The sequence below is a fragment of the Mastomys coucha genome, unplaced genomic scaffold, assembly GCF_008632895.1.
Source record: "Mastomys coucha isolate ucsf_1 unplaced genomic scaffold, UCSF_Mcou_1 pScaffold22, whole genome shotgun sequence".
Lineage (NCBI taxonomy): Eukaryota > Metazoa > Chordata > Mammalia > Rodentia > Muridae > Mastomys > Mastomys coucha.
In genome coordinates, this window is record NW_022196905.1 from 244,986,545 (window position 1) to 245,000,907 (window position 14,363).

The 14,363-nt window shown below is 44.3% G+C and overlaps 2 protein-coding genes across 4 annotated transcripts in view; one reads left to right on the forward strand and one right to left on the reverse strand.

Annotated features, from left to right (window-relative positions):
- Positions 1–7,432, reverse strand: part of Chtf8 (chromosome transmission fidelity factor 8) — a 7,618-nt gene extending 186 nt beyond the window's left edge. Inside the window, 4 exon segments of the mRNA XM_031341323.1 lie at positions 1–182; positions 578–695; positions 959–1,014; positions 7,300–7,432. The exon segment at positions 1–182 is cut by the window's left edge and continues 7 nt beyond it. Coding sequence (XP_031197183.1) covers positions 1–182; positions 578–695; positions 959–981 — 323 coding nt within the window. The 5' untranslated portion in view covers positions 982–1,014; positions 7,300–7,432.
- Utp4 (UTP4 small subunit processome component) overlaps positions 7,401–14,363 on the forward strand; it is a 30,618-nt gene continuing 23,655 nt past the window's right edge. The window contains exons 1-4 of one of the 3 annotated variants that reach the window (XM_031341320.1): positions 7,401–7,510; positions 8,181–8,341; positions 12,082–12,273; positions 13,314–13,398. In XM_031341320.1, coding sequence (XP_031197180.1) covers positions 8,183–8,341; positions 12,082–12,273; positions 13,314–13,398 — 436 coding nt within the window. In that variant the 5' untranslated portion in view covers positions 7,401–7,510; positions 8,181–8,182. Of the gene's footprint in view, positions 7,511–7,747; positions 7,770–8,180; positions 8,342–12,081; positions 12,274–13,313; positions 13,399–14,363 lie in introns of those variants that run through there. The other 2 variants (XM_031341322.1, XM_031341319.1) reach the window with 2 other exon arrangements.

The following is a 14,363-nucleotide window of genomic DNA, read 5'->3' on the forward strand; positions in this document are numbered from 1 at the left end:
GTTTTGAAAAGGATCTTGTTTTTGATGAGTGCTGTCACCAAGTACTGGGTGCCAGTCTCTCGACCAAGCTCATCACAGTCCTGCTTCCCAGGAGTGTGTTTGACAAGGACTGCAAAAGGTTTCTCCAGGTGGATGATTTTCCCATACAGGATATGATGCCCCACGATCAGCACAGGGATTCCCTTTGGCAGAACAGAAGGAGATGCCTAAGGTTGAGGGCAAGGCCATTCCTTTCAGGTGCCTTTTGAAGCTGCTCTTGGCAGCAACGCTGGCACCTCCAGCCCCTGGTCTGGCTCTATCACTGTTAACAAACCACACTGGCAATCCACCCTTGTGCCCTTTACATTCTTTGTAGAACCGTGTAAAGAGCATTTCTACGTTTAGGACTTGCAGATTCCCAAAGGCTCCATTTCTCTGCTTTTCTAGAAGGTGGGGGACAGCAAGCAGATATCTCTACAGACTGGCTAAACCTGGAGTAACAAACCTGAGGACAGTTCTCACGCTGGGTCCTGGGAGCACCAACTTGATGGAGCTTGCTTTACTGAGGCATAAGGCAGGGAAAGAAAAGCCCCCTCACCTCAGTGGTGTAATGTAGGTCTCCCAGGAGGTTTCCAGCTAATCCGGTGCTGTAGCGAGCCTCGATCTCCCCCTGTAGCTCCATCAGCACCCATTCTGCCAGGCCTTCAGCCCCCGGACTGCAAGCAAAGGGCTGGCGGTTACAATATTTTTGAGTGGTGAAGGATGAGTAGTGTCCTACACCTACACCACCATCTGAAGCCCAAAAGAACTCTGTGGAATATAAGCTCTTGGAAAATTGGGCAGTACTGGGAACTGAACTATAGATCTTAATGCAAGAATGGATATAAGTTGCACCTGAGGACCCTAATTCCTCCAGAAGAGTGTAAAACCAGTATAGCCCTTAACACTCAAGCTAAGTAAAATATTAAAATGTACTCACCTGGAAATAACAATTTGCACCATGAGCCTTCCTTCTTTAAAAAAGCAACTGAAAAACTAGAGAAAAAAAAGAAAAAAAAAAAAAACCTTTTAGGACAGCAATCATTATAGCTAGTATTTATCACTTAATTGTGTAATAGGCACTTTCCCCTCTTTGAGACAGGATCTCTAGTGCAGGCTATCCTTGAACTCTTTATGTAGCTGAGGCTGACCTTGATTTTCTGATTCTCCTGCCAGGGCTTTACAAATGCTAGGCCAGCATTCTGCCAACTGAGTTTTACACTCCCAGCCCACTGTGTGATAGGAACTTAGAATTCTAAGTGCTTTTAAACATGTTACTCTACTGCTCTAGCAATGTTAAAAGGACTAGGCTCTCTTGCTATTTCTGAACATATAGATTACAGCTATTAATGACAATCATTGGACTGGTGATCCACTCAGTAGTATTACAACAAATGGTAAGGCATTTTTTCTTTCTTTCTTTCTTTTTCCCCCACTTTGTAACTCTGGCAATTCTAGAACTGTGTAGACCTGAGTGGCCTTGAACTCACAGAGATCCATCTGCCTCTGCCTCCCCAGTTGTGGGCTTACAGGCGTGCAACACCTGCCTGCTAGTAAGCTGGTTCCTAATGTAACTAGGCTACAGACTATCATTCACATAGATGGGGGTGTTCCTATACCCTCACATTATACAGCAGCGCCACCAGGTGGCAATTTGGAGCACCCTAAAAAGCCTGCCGCTAACTGGCTTCATTTGCCCTTCAATCTGCCATTAAGGGAGACTGGATTGGGGAACTAAAGCTAGTTTTTGGTTGTCTTTCGAATGAGACAATATATAGTGTTACCAGCCATGGTACAAAAAGTCAACAGGTTTTATAATTGTACTCAAACTCAGAAAAAATATTAGGATTTTTTGGTTGTTGTTGTTTAAGCCAAGGTCTTGCAACACAACCTTGGGACTGGTATAGTATATTCTTAACCTCAGCCTCTAGAGAGCTAGGACTACAGCTGGCAGCAGCGTGTCATTTGACAGATTTCTTTATTTGTTCTCGACACTTTGGACTAGTAGGCTTATATCATGAGAGTACCTCTTCCCAGAGCACCAAACACACTGAGTCAACAGCTAACATACATTAAATGTTTACTATGGACACGTGTACATGGTATCTCAGCCAACATGGCAACTCTGATAATAACCATTTTGCAGTTGAGGCTACTGGGTCATATACAAATAAAAATCATGTATTCATATGTGGTGCACACTCAACTAGAGTACAGAGAGCCAAGACAGGAAACTGGCCCATCTAGTTACTTAAAAGTCACTACTTAATTTCCCTTCCTAAAGGACTGAACTAGGTACCAAGAATGAAAAGGAATCACGAGACCATGCAGCGTGTGTAAGTGTTGTTTACAGTAGCACAAGGGCACAGTATCCAAAGAGGTGGTGGTCCCACCAAGAAAAGGCAATACATCAGCTTCAAAGGCAAAGATCTTTGTGCTTATAACAAAACCATTCGCAGAATTTAGCCTAAGTATTTTGAGACAAGGTCCATCTTTGAACTTCCAATCCTTCTGTTTTAACCTCCTGACTACTGGATTAAAGGTATGTGGCACTGAGCCCTGCTTCCAAAGCACTTCTAAAGTGAAACCATCCAAATTCAGAAGGCTGAAGTTCAGGTTCCAGCTTGTAAAGTGGAAAGCTACTGTATGATCACGCTCAGGTCACTACATGACTAGGGGCTAACACCTAGATGATGACTCACTAGTGTCATGACTAAATATAACTCATGCAAGACTTTAGACTCCTACTGAGGACAGCTAATTGTTTAGATTGGGAAGTAAGCAATTCAGCATTTGACAGTCTATCTTTGATTATCATTTATAAAGTATGTTATATACAGATTGTAAAAGGCCAATGCTACACAGACCAAGTTCTTTCAAATAAGCTTTTGTTGACTGATAGAGTGTATGATGAGTGTAAGCTGCAAAAAAAAAAAAAAAAAAAAAAAAAAAAAAAAAGTGGTCTAAAAAAAAAAAGCACAACATCTGTGAACATCATATTCTAAGCATAGGGAAGAAGATAAAAACCTACTTCCTGGATCCAGGGAGATGGTTCAGCCATGCAAGTATGAGCACCTGAGTTCAAATCTCCAGGGCCCATGAAGACATTAAACATACAGCATTAGCATCTGCAACTGCAGTGGCCTTCTGAGACTGGAGTCAGACAAAGGGAAACCCTCAAAAGCCTGAAAATATGCAGTGGAACCAAGACACTGTCAAGGCAGAAGAGCAGGACTGATACCTAGTGACCTCCATATCCACACAGGCAAATATGCTATACACTATACACACATACCAAAATACACTTCCTGAAAACCAGTTTCAATTTTTGTGTGCTTTTTATCCACAGGAAATAGACACAGTATGGCTACCAAGTTTTCTCAGTGCATTTTCTGCTTCCTGGACAGACTCCTATCAGAATAAGAATTCACAATGAACTAAGAAAAGCAGACATCTGACCTCCTGAGTCAGAGTAGCGCTTGCAAACCTACCCATCCAGGTTCAATTGTAAACATACATCTTTATATACAGATGCAGGAAGTCTTGCCTAAGTTATTTCTATTGATACTGGCAAACATCTAGAAATGCCTTGGAAAATAGTAATTTTGTGGCTTATAGCCTGGTCATTCTGTTGCTGTATCCAATCAACCCTGTAAAATCATGACTTTATGCTAAAATCAAATTAGGTGGCTTGCATGTACATAAAAAGAAATGCAAGCTCTGTGTCAGTCTAGCTTAGAGACCTGTATATTGATATGATTACATTTATGTGATTTGTGTATATGAGGACATATGTGTATATATATATATATACACATACACACATATACGTGAAACACATATATACATGAAACACTGGTGAGTGAATGTTTAAGTTCAAGGCTTGAGAGTTCCTGTAGCATCTAAATTCTATAACTCCTGTTCTTGATCCTTGAGGTCATCAGACAACTGTCCAAAGGGCTAGCTTATGTACTCATTTGAGAGTACAACTGACAGAGGTGACAAGAGTATGATGTATCCCAGTTATCATACAGTTTATTCAAAAGGTTTCAAAAGTCAAGTATGGGGCTATGCACCTGTAATCCCAGCCCTTCAGGTTGAGGCAGAACGACTCTGGGTTCCTACCCAGCTACACAGTAAGACCCTGTCTCCAACAACAAAGCTGGGTATGAGTGATCACCTTAAACTGTACTTAGCTCCTTGTGAATAGGCAGGGAAAACTGAAAAAGAGGTGAAGCCTAGTATAAACAGAACCCCTACAATCTGAAAACATGTTATGCTTCCAAGTAGAAAAACTTAAAACACAGTATTAGGCTACTAGAATCAAATTTCAAGATTTCTCAGATTTCTCCGTTTTCAGAATGCTTATCTGCTAAGTCTATGCAAACATTCCAATATCTGAAGCATTGTCTCATGTGAATTTTGAATGCTGTTTAACAAGCCAAGTCCTGTAAGTAGTAACAAAGAACAAAAATATTACAATGAAAATTCTCTGTATGGCATCAATTTCTGAGTCCTCATTCTCACTTCATGCTAAAGAGACGACCACAGTTTCTAAGAATGCCTCATTTAGAGAGCAGTGCAGTGTTACCAATACAAAAGATTTCATCTCGATACTCTTCTGGACTGCTTACTGGATTATCTCATCCCATCCTGACAACCAGCTCAAGTTAGGGATGGTTATCACACTCCACTTCAGGTAACAGGCTTAGAAAAGCTGAAGCAACTGGTCACATAGCTAATAAGTAGTAAATTGAGATGTTACCTTAACCATCCCTATGTGGTGTGCACACCAGCCCCTCCTCATTCACAACTTCTCTGAGATCTACCTACCATGCAATTGGCCTCATTCTCCTGCACAAGTGAAAGCAACCTTGTCCCTTGCAATGAAAGCAGCTAACAATCCAAGCTGATATATCAAAGTAGCTAATAAGCTATTACCTTTCCATGTTTAGGCTTTAAAAGTCAAAGTCAATGCCAACTTCAGGATTCAAAACTATACCCTAAACCCTGTCTCTCATCGAGGAAAAGCCATGAAGACAGAAGACTTTTTTTGCCATGAGTTCACTTTAATCTCTGACCAAACTCAATTCTCATCTTCTGCTCTCTAAATTATGTATTAAAGGATTACTAATGTCTTAGAGAACAGCCTGATCAATGGCCCTCATAATGGTAACTTCCCAAAATAAAACGTGGTGTAAGTGTGATATGTACCTAACCATACAAACCGAAAAACAAAGGACTGTGACTCAATGCTTTACATCCAATGACAGATAATCTTCTAAGACTAAGAGATTAGCATGGTCTACAGAGTGAGTTCCAGGACTGCCAGGGATATACAGAGAAACCCTGTCTCAATGGAAAAAAAAATCCATAATATACCCAAGCATTTTGTGTGGTCTTCTGGGGATTAAACCAATGAACAAGATAGATACTACCTCTACCAGTATTTTTGATTTTTGTCCGTTTTAAAGGGAATATGTTATAATTCTTCAAAACTATACTTTAAATTTTTTCTTTAAAAAATTAGGGTAAATTGGCTTAACCATTTCCAAGTAAAAAAAAGAGTTAAATGTTTCTTAGAACATGTCAAGCAGAACTTCCCTAATACCACACTGGTAACTACTGAGAATGTTTACAATGGACAAAATAGGCTATAAAAACAGTAGGTCATCAAAGTCACTGGAGAACAATTCAGACGCTTTAGTCAGGGTTTGCCAAAGTGCTTCAGGGCTTAAACTCTGGAAAGTCATTTCTCTAAATATGACAACTATTTCTCTATGTGTCTTTCTAGCTAAACAAACAACCTCATGAGTTTTATATATGACCGAATACAAATCATTTTTATTACCAGTGTCATGGTGGTTGTGTGACTGAAGGGGATATTTGACCCTAATTTTCTAAGGAGAACTTGCCTCTTAATAGGGTTGTTACTAAGTCTAAACTACTTTAAATGAGACACTTGCTCCCCTCCAAAAAGGGGCTGTGGAGGGAGATGGAACTGAATGCTTCCGAACTTTTCATTAGTGAAGAATGTTTTCAAAACGTGTTTAGATACTATGCATACTCGTGGTACGTTCCCATCACGTGGCAGGGTTCCTCCATTGGAGGGAATCAATTACTGTTATTTGCAGACAATGGGTAGAAAAGATGGCTTCGGTCGATTTGAGTTACTCCGGTTTTCTCCATCTTCTGCTACTCTGCCACCCCGTCTCAACCTTTCCTCCTCTTCCTGCCATCACAGCCTCCTCCTCCCAGCCCTTTCTGGCCGCGCGGCAGTTGTGGGGGAGGTCCCCCTCTTTGCTGGATTCTTCCATTTCTCCTATCTCCTCCACCCTTGAACCCTCCCTCGCCCATTCTTTCAACTAAACAAGACTCTAACTCCCTCTTCCCCGTTTCTCCAACTCCCTTCAAACTATCCCAAACTACTATTGGAACCGTTTTATCGAGTGTTTAACCCTCTATCTACCTCCCTAAGAAACCAGCCCCCACCTCACTCGTATTTAAACTGCTTTTCCCCACGGCCCCCACCCGTCTTCATATCCCTCACCCTTCTCCCAAAGATTCCTCTTTCAACTACCTTCCTCTACCACTCAACACTATCCAGAATCGTTCCCAGTCCCGCTACTCTAGGACACCACCCTCCTCAACTCTAGGATTCATTCACTCCTCCCACAAAGCACCTGAGATCACTTTGCAAGGACCCTCCAAATAATGTCCCCCAGCAGTTTCCTCCTCCCTACTACCATGATTTAAAATAATTGTCCCCTGAAACAAGCCTCACATTTCTGTCAGTTCCTCCCTAAACCCCTTTTGAGCCTCCTGCTGCCATTCCCGCTACTTTCTGGGTTCCAAGTCCACTCGACTCCCGCAGGCCTCCCGACCGGGGACTGAGCCCCTTTCCCCGCACATACCTCGTGGATCCGGCCCGCGCCGCCCCCTGCTCCGTCCTCCGCCCGCGCTCCGCCAGCCTTTCCGCCCTTCTCCCACTCCACCCTGCTCCCTCGCTCCCTTCCTTCAGTCCTTGCACAGCTCCCTGTCCCCAAGCTTCCCCGGCTCGCGGAGGGCTAGCCTCGGCCCTCGCGGCCCTCGCACTCCCTTGCACAGCATGCGCCCCTCCCCCGCCCGCTCCCCGCCCCTCCGCTCGCCATTCTTCTCTCGGAGCCGCGCGCCCCGCCCGGCCCCGGCTGCCTAGCTGGCCCGCCCTCCGCGCTCTCGCCGCGGTCCCCGCCTCCGGCCTCGTTCCCCGCGGCCTCCCGCGCCCCCCGCCCGCGGCCTGACCTGCAATGGCGGCCGCCGAGCGCGGCGCCGCGCGGCCAACGGGCGACAACCGAACCTCCCGCCGCCGTCGCCGCCGCCGCGAGCATTGCCTGCGCACTTCCGGCCTCGCGCCGCCTAGTACTTCCGGGACGGAGCTGGAGAGTGCGCACGCGCGCACGTGGGGCCGGGGCGGAGAGAGGCGAGGTCCCCGCTAGCGAGTGCCAGGCGGTAGGTGAGTTCGGGGAGAACCCCCGGGTGGGCAGCTGGAACCCACTGTTCGGAAGAGGTGCGGTTCACCGGGTGTCGGGGCCCGCGGACTTTGTTAGATGCTCAGTTCTGAGGCCGAGTGGAAGCTACTCCGTGGACCTGGGAGGGAGCAGGGCTGGCGGACACCTCGCGCGCTTCAGTCGCTCTTCAGAACGTGCTCGCTCTGCCTGTGGGGTAGACGAGTAAGGGGCGAACGAGTTCCACCCCCAGTAGGTGCATGTCAGGTAGCTGCTAGATCAGGCAGGCTGGGAGAGACCACCAAGTTCTGTCGCTGCCCACTCGTTTCCCCTCCCCCATGGACCCCTGGTCACTGTCTTAGAGTGGGTCTGTGATGTGCAAACTCAGTAATGTTGAGGAGAGAAGTTACTGATATAATGCCGGTTTCAAACCCTCTTCCTCCAAGAGGTTAGGAAGATGGAGGAATGAAGTTGGCCTTTGTAGGGGGTTAAGTTGCTGAAGCTTTCTAAACTGAGTTTCTGGAGACTGAAGAGTCTTGCTGGGGCACAACAGCAATATTAGAAATGAACTTAAAGTGAGAGATCATGGGACCTCCCATCTAACAGTGATGATAGTAAATTGAATGCGTAAGAGATTCTCCGGTCAAAGCTTAACAATGACACTTTTTCTCCCTCCAGGAATGGGTGAATTTAAGGTCCATCGAGTACGTTTCTTTAATTACGTTCCATCAGGCATCCGATGTGTGGCTTACAATAACCAGTCAAACAGATTGGCTGTTTCACGAACAGATGGCACGGTGGAAATTTATAATTTGTCAGCAAACTATTTTCAGGAGAAAGTAAGTCTTTGGGAAGCATGGAGGGGGGTATTCCTGATGTTATTTTCTTCTTAACTTCAATTCTACAGACAAGGGGGGGGGGTTGATCTGTCTAAAGCTGTTTAGAAATGATCCTGCCTAGGAATTGTGTGTCATTATATGCCATTTGAGGACTGAAGTTTGCTGGATCTTTTGGCCACTACAAGAAAGAAAAAAAATGTTGAGATCATTGTGAGTCTAGTAGAATAGCATTTCTTGCTGAAGGTCTTAGTATGCCTTCAATTGACAATGGGAAGTTTTCAAACATTGTAATATCAGAAAATTTTATTAACATGGCAGACTCCAAGTTCACCTATCTCCAAGAATGTGGACTTATTTGTCTATTTGGGAATAGAAGAGACTTTTAACTACTGAAATGTCTCATTTGGGTACACATAAAGATTTGTTCTTTTTGTGTGTACCAGAATTTTGCCTGCATGCATGTATGTACACTTTAGGTATGCCTAATGCCCATGGTGGTCAGGAGAGGGCACCCCTAGAATTGGATTTAGAAGTGGTTGTGAACTCCCATTAGGTGCTGGGAACCCTTCACAAGTGTTCTTAACTGTTGAGCCATCTTTCCAACACTAGAGTCTTTCTCCTTAAGAACACTGGTTACAGCTGACTGGCGGTGGCCCATGCCTTTAATCCCAGCACTTGGGAGGCAGAGGCAGGCGGATTTCTGAGTTCGAGGCCAGCCTGGTCTACAGAGTGAGTTCCAGGACAGCCAGGGCTATACAGAGAAACACTGTCTTGAAAAACCAAAACAAAAAAAAAACAAAACAAAAAAAAAACACTGGTTACTAATTTTCTTCAGGTGCAACATGCAACACAATGAGTACTCTGTACCCAGCAGTCCAGCACCTGAGATGTGAGCATTCTGTTTCCAAGAATGAGTGTCAAGAACTGGTAGTGAAACAAATGCCAGACCTTTTTACATTCATGGAAAAATATCTGTAAACAGTTTCTCCCCTCTATAATAAAGCTAGCTTTAGGGATCCTGTATACCATTGGCTTACTGAAGAACTACTGAGTGTAGAAGAGTTGCAAGTCCTTGCCCACAACAAATAGGTTACATGCTTGGGTGTACACCTGTTGCATGGTGTGACTTTTCTGTTTGTCATTTACAACCACTCTACTGGCATAATTTTTACTTTTTGCTTAATGCCTCCTTTCACTGCTAAACTTCAAATTCTGAATCTTCAAATTCAAATTCTGTAAGATCGGGGACTACATCAGCAATGTTTGTGACTGTACTCCCGGGCACTATGTCTAGTACAAAACCACTGCTAAGTTAATGTTCAAGGAATAAGTCCTCCATTTCTTCCCTACCCTTCCTACTTTTTAGTAGCTAACTAATTCAGTCTCCTGTTTTCTCCAAGTCTCCTTTCCTCTTCATTAAATTACTAGCCTCAGGCCGAGTGAGATGGTTTGGTGAGTAACCGTCCTTGCTTCCTTGCTTCCAAGCCTGAAGACCTGAGTTTGATCTCTGTAGCCTACATGGTAGAAGGAGAGACCAACTCCTGCCAGTTGCCCTCTGACCTTCTTACGCACATACACAACATGCATATACACTGAGTAAATAAATATAATCAAAATCTTAAGGATTGCTGACCCCGGTCACATCACTCTCAGAGCCAGACAAATATTAGTCAGAATAAAAAGGTTAGGAGCGAGGAGTAAAGGGAGCTGTGTTCCCATCATTCTGTTGACTTAGGCTTTTCGGGCAAGCCAACTTGTCTCTTGGCCTTGCAGGTTCAGATTGGAAACATTGTTTGTGTCAAGCAGACATAAAATTAAAATGTCATGATATGTATGAAAATATTGAATGCCCAGAAAGTACTTGTAATCTGAGACTGTGGCCAGGTGTGGTAGTGCTACACCTTTAATTCCAGAAGACAGAAGCAAACTTAACTTTATGAGTTCTGGGTTAGCCTGGTCTACATAAAGAGTTCTATCTAGGACAGTAAGGGCTACATAGTGTGAGGCCCTGCCTCAAAAGAAAAGGAAAAAGGGACCTGAGTCCTGAACAAAAAGCTGAAGTGGACTGAATTATTTTTTGAGCACCCCTTTCAGATGAAATGGACACAAGATTGAGGTAGATGTAAAGTGTGCACACTGAGCCGGGCGGTGGTGGTGCACGCCTTTAATCCCAGCACTTGGGAGGCAGAGACAGGCGGATTTCTGAGTTCGAGGCCAGCCTGGTCTACAGAGTGAGTTCCAGGACAGCCAGGGCTACACAGAGAAACCCTGTCTTGAAAAAACAACAACAACAATAAAAAAGTGTGCACACCGGCAGTTAGCAGGTATGCAGTCATGCATCTTGATGGTGGTCTGTTTTGAGACATGTATTGGTAGTTGATTGCTGGAAACTTGGCTTACAAAAACCTACCATTGTCTAGCCTTTTTCCTAAGCTATAGACACCTAAAACATGTAACTATATTGGAATCCTGTGAGCAGTTGGAACACTGTGTGTGGAAAACAAACCAGCCCAGGTGGTTTGCCTTTGGCATATTTAAGCGAGGCACAATTTGGTAAAAACATATTCTGGTGATAACTTGATCCCAAGTTTACCAAAGCATTCATAAATATCCTTGAGGAGCACAGTAAGCTAAATACAGAGCAGACAAGACTACACTGAAACTCTTTGTAAAGTTCATAAAGGTAGGTTCTATAGGTGGACTGGGAGAAACAAGCTGAAGACAAGAGTCTAGGAGAGGATAGGATGCTGAAGTAGTCTAGATACACACTACTAGTCTAGATACTACCACTCAACACAGAGCTCACCAGGCTAGTGAGTTCCCAGCCTTCTGGGTGGATAACAGGTCGTGCGTTCCTTCCCTTGAAGGACCAATCCTGTGTGCAGACATTCCAGGTTCCCCTAGTGCTTAGCTGTGAGCACAGAGATCTCCAAGTTTGCAATAGTTTTTAGAGAATTAGATACTTCAACCAGGTGACGGTGGCACATGCCTTTAATCCCAGCACTTGGAAGGCAGGTGGATCTTTCTTAGTTTGAGAACAGAGTAAGTTACAAGACAGCCAGAGCTGTTACTGTGCTTTGAGACAGAGAAACTTTCAAAAAATAAGCAATAAAAAACAAACTTTAGATACTTCATATCCAACTGGACACTAATCCAACTTTTTTTTTTAAGATTTATTTATTTTATTTATTTATTATATCTAAGTACACTGTAGCTGTCTTCAGACACTCCAGAAGAGGGTATCAGATCACATTACGGATGGTTGTGAGCCACCATGTGGTTGCTGGGATTTGAACTCAGGACCTCTGGAAGAGCAGTCGGTGCTCTTAACTGCTGAGCCATCTCTCCAGCCCCCAACTTTTTTTTATGCATGGGAACTCACCGCAGCCCACCCTGGCTTCAGGTGTCTTGCCTCTGCTTCCTGAGTACTAGGGTTAGAATTCTATAAGCCACCACACCTGCTGAGGCAATCTTTAATGTCTTAATTCTCAAATATTAGTTGAAGAGCTTCTGCTTAGTTAGTCCTAGTTTAAAAGAGAGAAATGTATAACTTAGGTAATTTTAAGTAACTATTATTTGAAGCTGAAAGAGATAAAAAGTGTCTAACAGGCACAAATGTTTGATAGTGACAAACTACTAGTTATTTGTGGGGAAATGAGGAATTCGTAGCAAGTTGGGAAGGTATGCTGCTTTGTGGTTTTGAATTCACGGCAGGTTGAGAAATGATGATACTTCTGTAGTTTTTCCCAGGTCATGAGTCTCGGGGCACCGAAGCCCTGTGTTGGGCAGAAGGACAGCGGCTTTTTAGTGCTGGACTGAATGGAGAAATTGTTGAGTATGATCTACAGGCACTAAACATCAAGTACACTTTGGATGCCTTTGGAGGACCGATCTGGAGTATGACCGCCGGCCCCAATGGCTCTCAACTTTTGGTCAGTAAACAACTATTGATAATTCAAAATAAATTAGTCTGTGGCCATTCAAACTTCCTTATCCATGTTTGTGTTATGTAACATAAGAACCATGGGTACCAGGAATTATAAAACATAAGGTTGGAATTGGCACTGAAGCTTAAAAATTCCTGGAGGTGGGCTGGAGAGATGGCTCCTGAGTTAAAAGCATTCCTACCATTCCAGAGGGTCTGGGTTTGATTCCCAGTACCCACACAGCGGCTCTCTACAGTCTAACTCTGGTTCCAAGGGATCTGATATTCTCTTCTAGCCTCCATGGGCACTGCACAGTCACTCTGGCCTTATGCTATTAGCGTGGACCTTGTAATCCATTTGTGAAATGTTAAGAGTTACATCATTTTAGCATTTCCTAAACCTCTTTGGAACTAAAAGACCGGTTTTGCTTTGTTTTTTTTAAACTATGTTTTATGTATTAATAATAGCTTCAGGATATTAAGTCCTTCTGTAAGTTCACTATACTCACATATACATCTGTGTGTATAAAGTTGTACGGGGGGCTTTGGGGCATGTGTGCCACAGAGTGGTTGTGATGGTCAGAGGACAACGTCCATGGGTTGGTTCTCTCCCGTCACCATGTGGTTCTCTGGGATCAAGCTCAAGTTGCCAGGCTTGGCAGCACATGCCTTTTCCCACAGAGGCATCTTTCTGTCCTGAGATTTAATTTTTTACTACTAACCATTTAATTCTTTTATTACTAACTTAATATGTTATCCTAGATGTTTCCATCTGGGTTTAAAGGTCTTTTATCTGAGCCTTGGGTCTCTGGCAGGTGTGTGTTAAAGCCCTACTTCTAATCTGTGCTGAGTGCAGAAATTCAGGTTGACCAGAGTATACTATCAATGTCTTGATGGTCCGCGCCCCCCACCCCACAAGCTGTTTTCATTTGTTTTGATTTTAAGCAAGTATTAGCTTTTAGAGAAGAAACAACGTATGCTTGTGCATGGGGATATTAGTCCTGTAAAAAGGCTCATTTAGTCTGTTTTCTACCTGTCTCTAAACAGGTTGGCTGTGAAGATGGCTCTGTGAAACTATTTGAAGTCACCCCAGACAAAATCCAGTTTGCAAGAAATTTTGATCGGCAAAAAAGTAAGGCTTGTTTTGAGTCTGGCAGTGAACAGCTTCAACAAAAAGTCATGTGTTTGTGCCTCCAAAGGAATGAGATATTTTCCTGTGGCTATGGGAAGTGCTTTGTATATACACTGATTTTCTCTGATCACGCGGGAACTTCTAGAAGTCATCCCATTATGTAGCATAGTTGTGAAATCAAAAGTAGAAAGCTAGTGTCCCTGTGAAAACAAGCATACTGTTTGTCACCTGTGTCTTAGCCCCGGGTTATGTTGTGATAAACGCCCACGCCCAGATGCAGCTTGGGGAGGAATAGGTTTATTTCAGTTCCACAGCACAGTCCATCAAAGGTAGTTGGGGCAGAAACTCACACAGGGCAGGAGCCTGGAGGCAGGAGCTGATGCAGAGGCTATGGAGGAGGAGTGCTGCTTGCTTAGCCTGCTTTCTTTTCATTTTTTTTTTTTTTCTTGGGAGGGGCGGGTTGCGAGACAGGGTTTCTCTGTGTAGCCCTGGCTGTCCTGGAACTCACTCTGTAGACCAGGCTGGCCTCAAACTCAGAAATCCGCCTGCCTCTGCCTCCCAAGTGCTGGGATTAAAGGTGTGCGCCACCACTGCCCGGCTCTTTTTTTTTTTTTTTTAAGATTTATTTATTTTATGTGTATGAGTACACTGTAGCTGTACAGATGGCCGTGAGCCATCATGTGGTTGCTGGGAATTGAACTCAGACAGCCCCGCTCTCTCCAGGCCCCGCTGGCTCTGGCCCCGTTCCGGCATAATACACACTGTAGCTGTCTTCAGACGCACCAGAAGAGGGTGTCAGATCTCATTACGGATGGTTGTGAGCCACCATGTGGTTGCTGAGACCCGAACTCAGGACCTTCGGAAGAGCAGTCAGTGCTCTTACCCGCTGAGCCATCTCGCCAGCCCAGCCTGCTTTCTTATAGCACCCAGGAGCACCAGTTCTGGGGTGACACCACCAGCCGTGG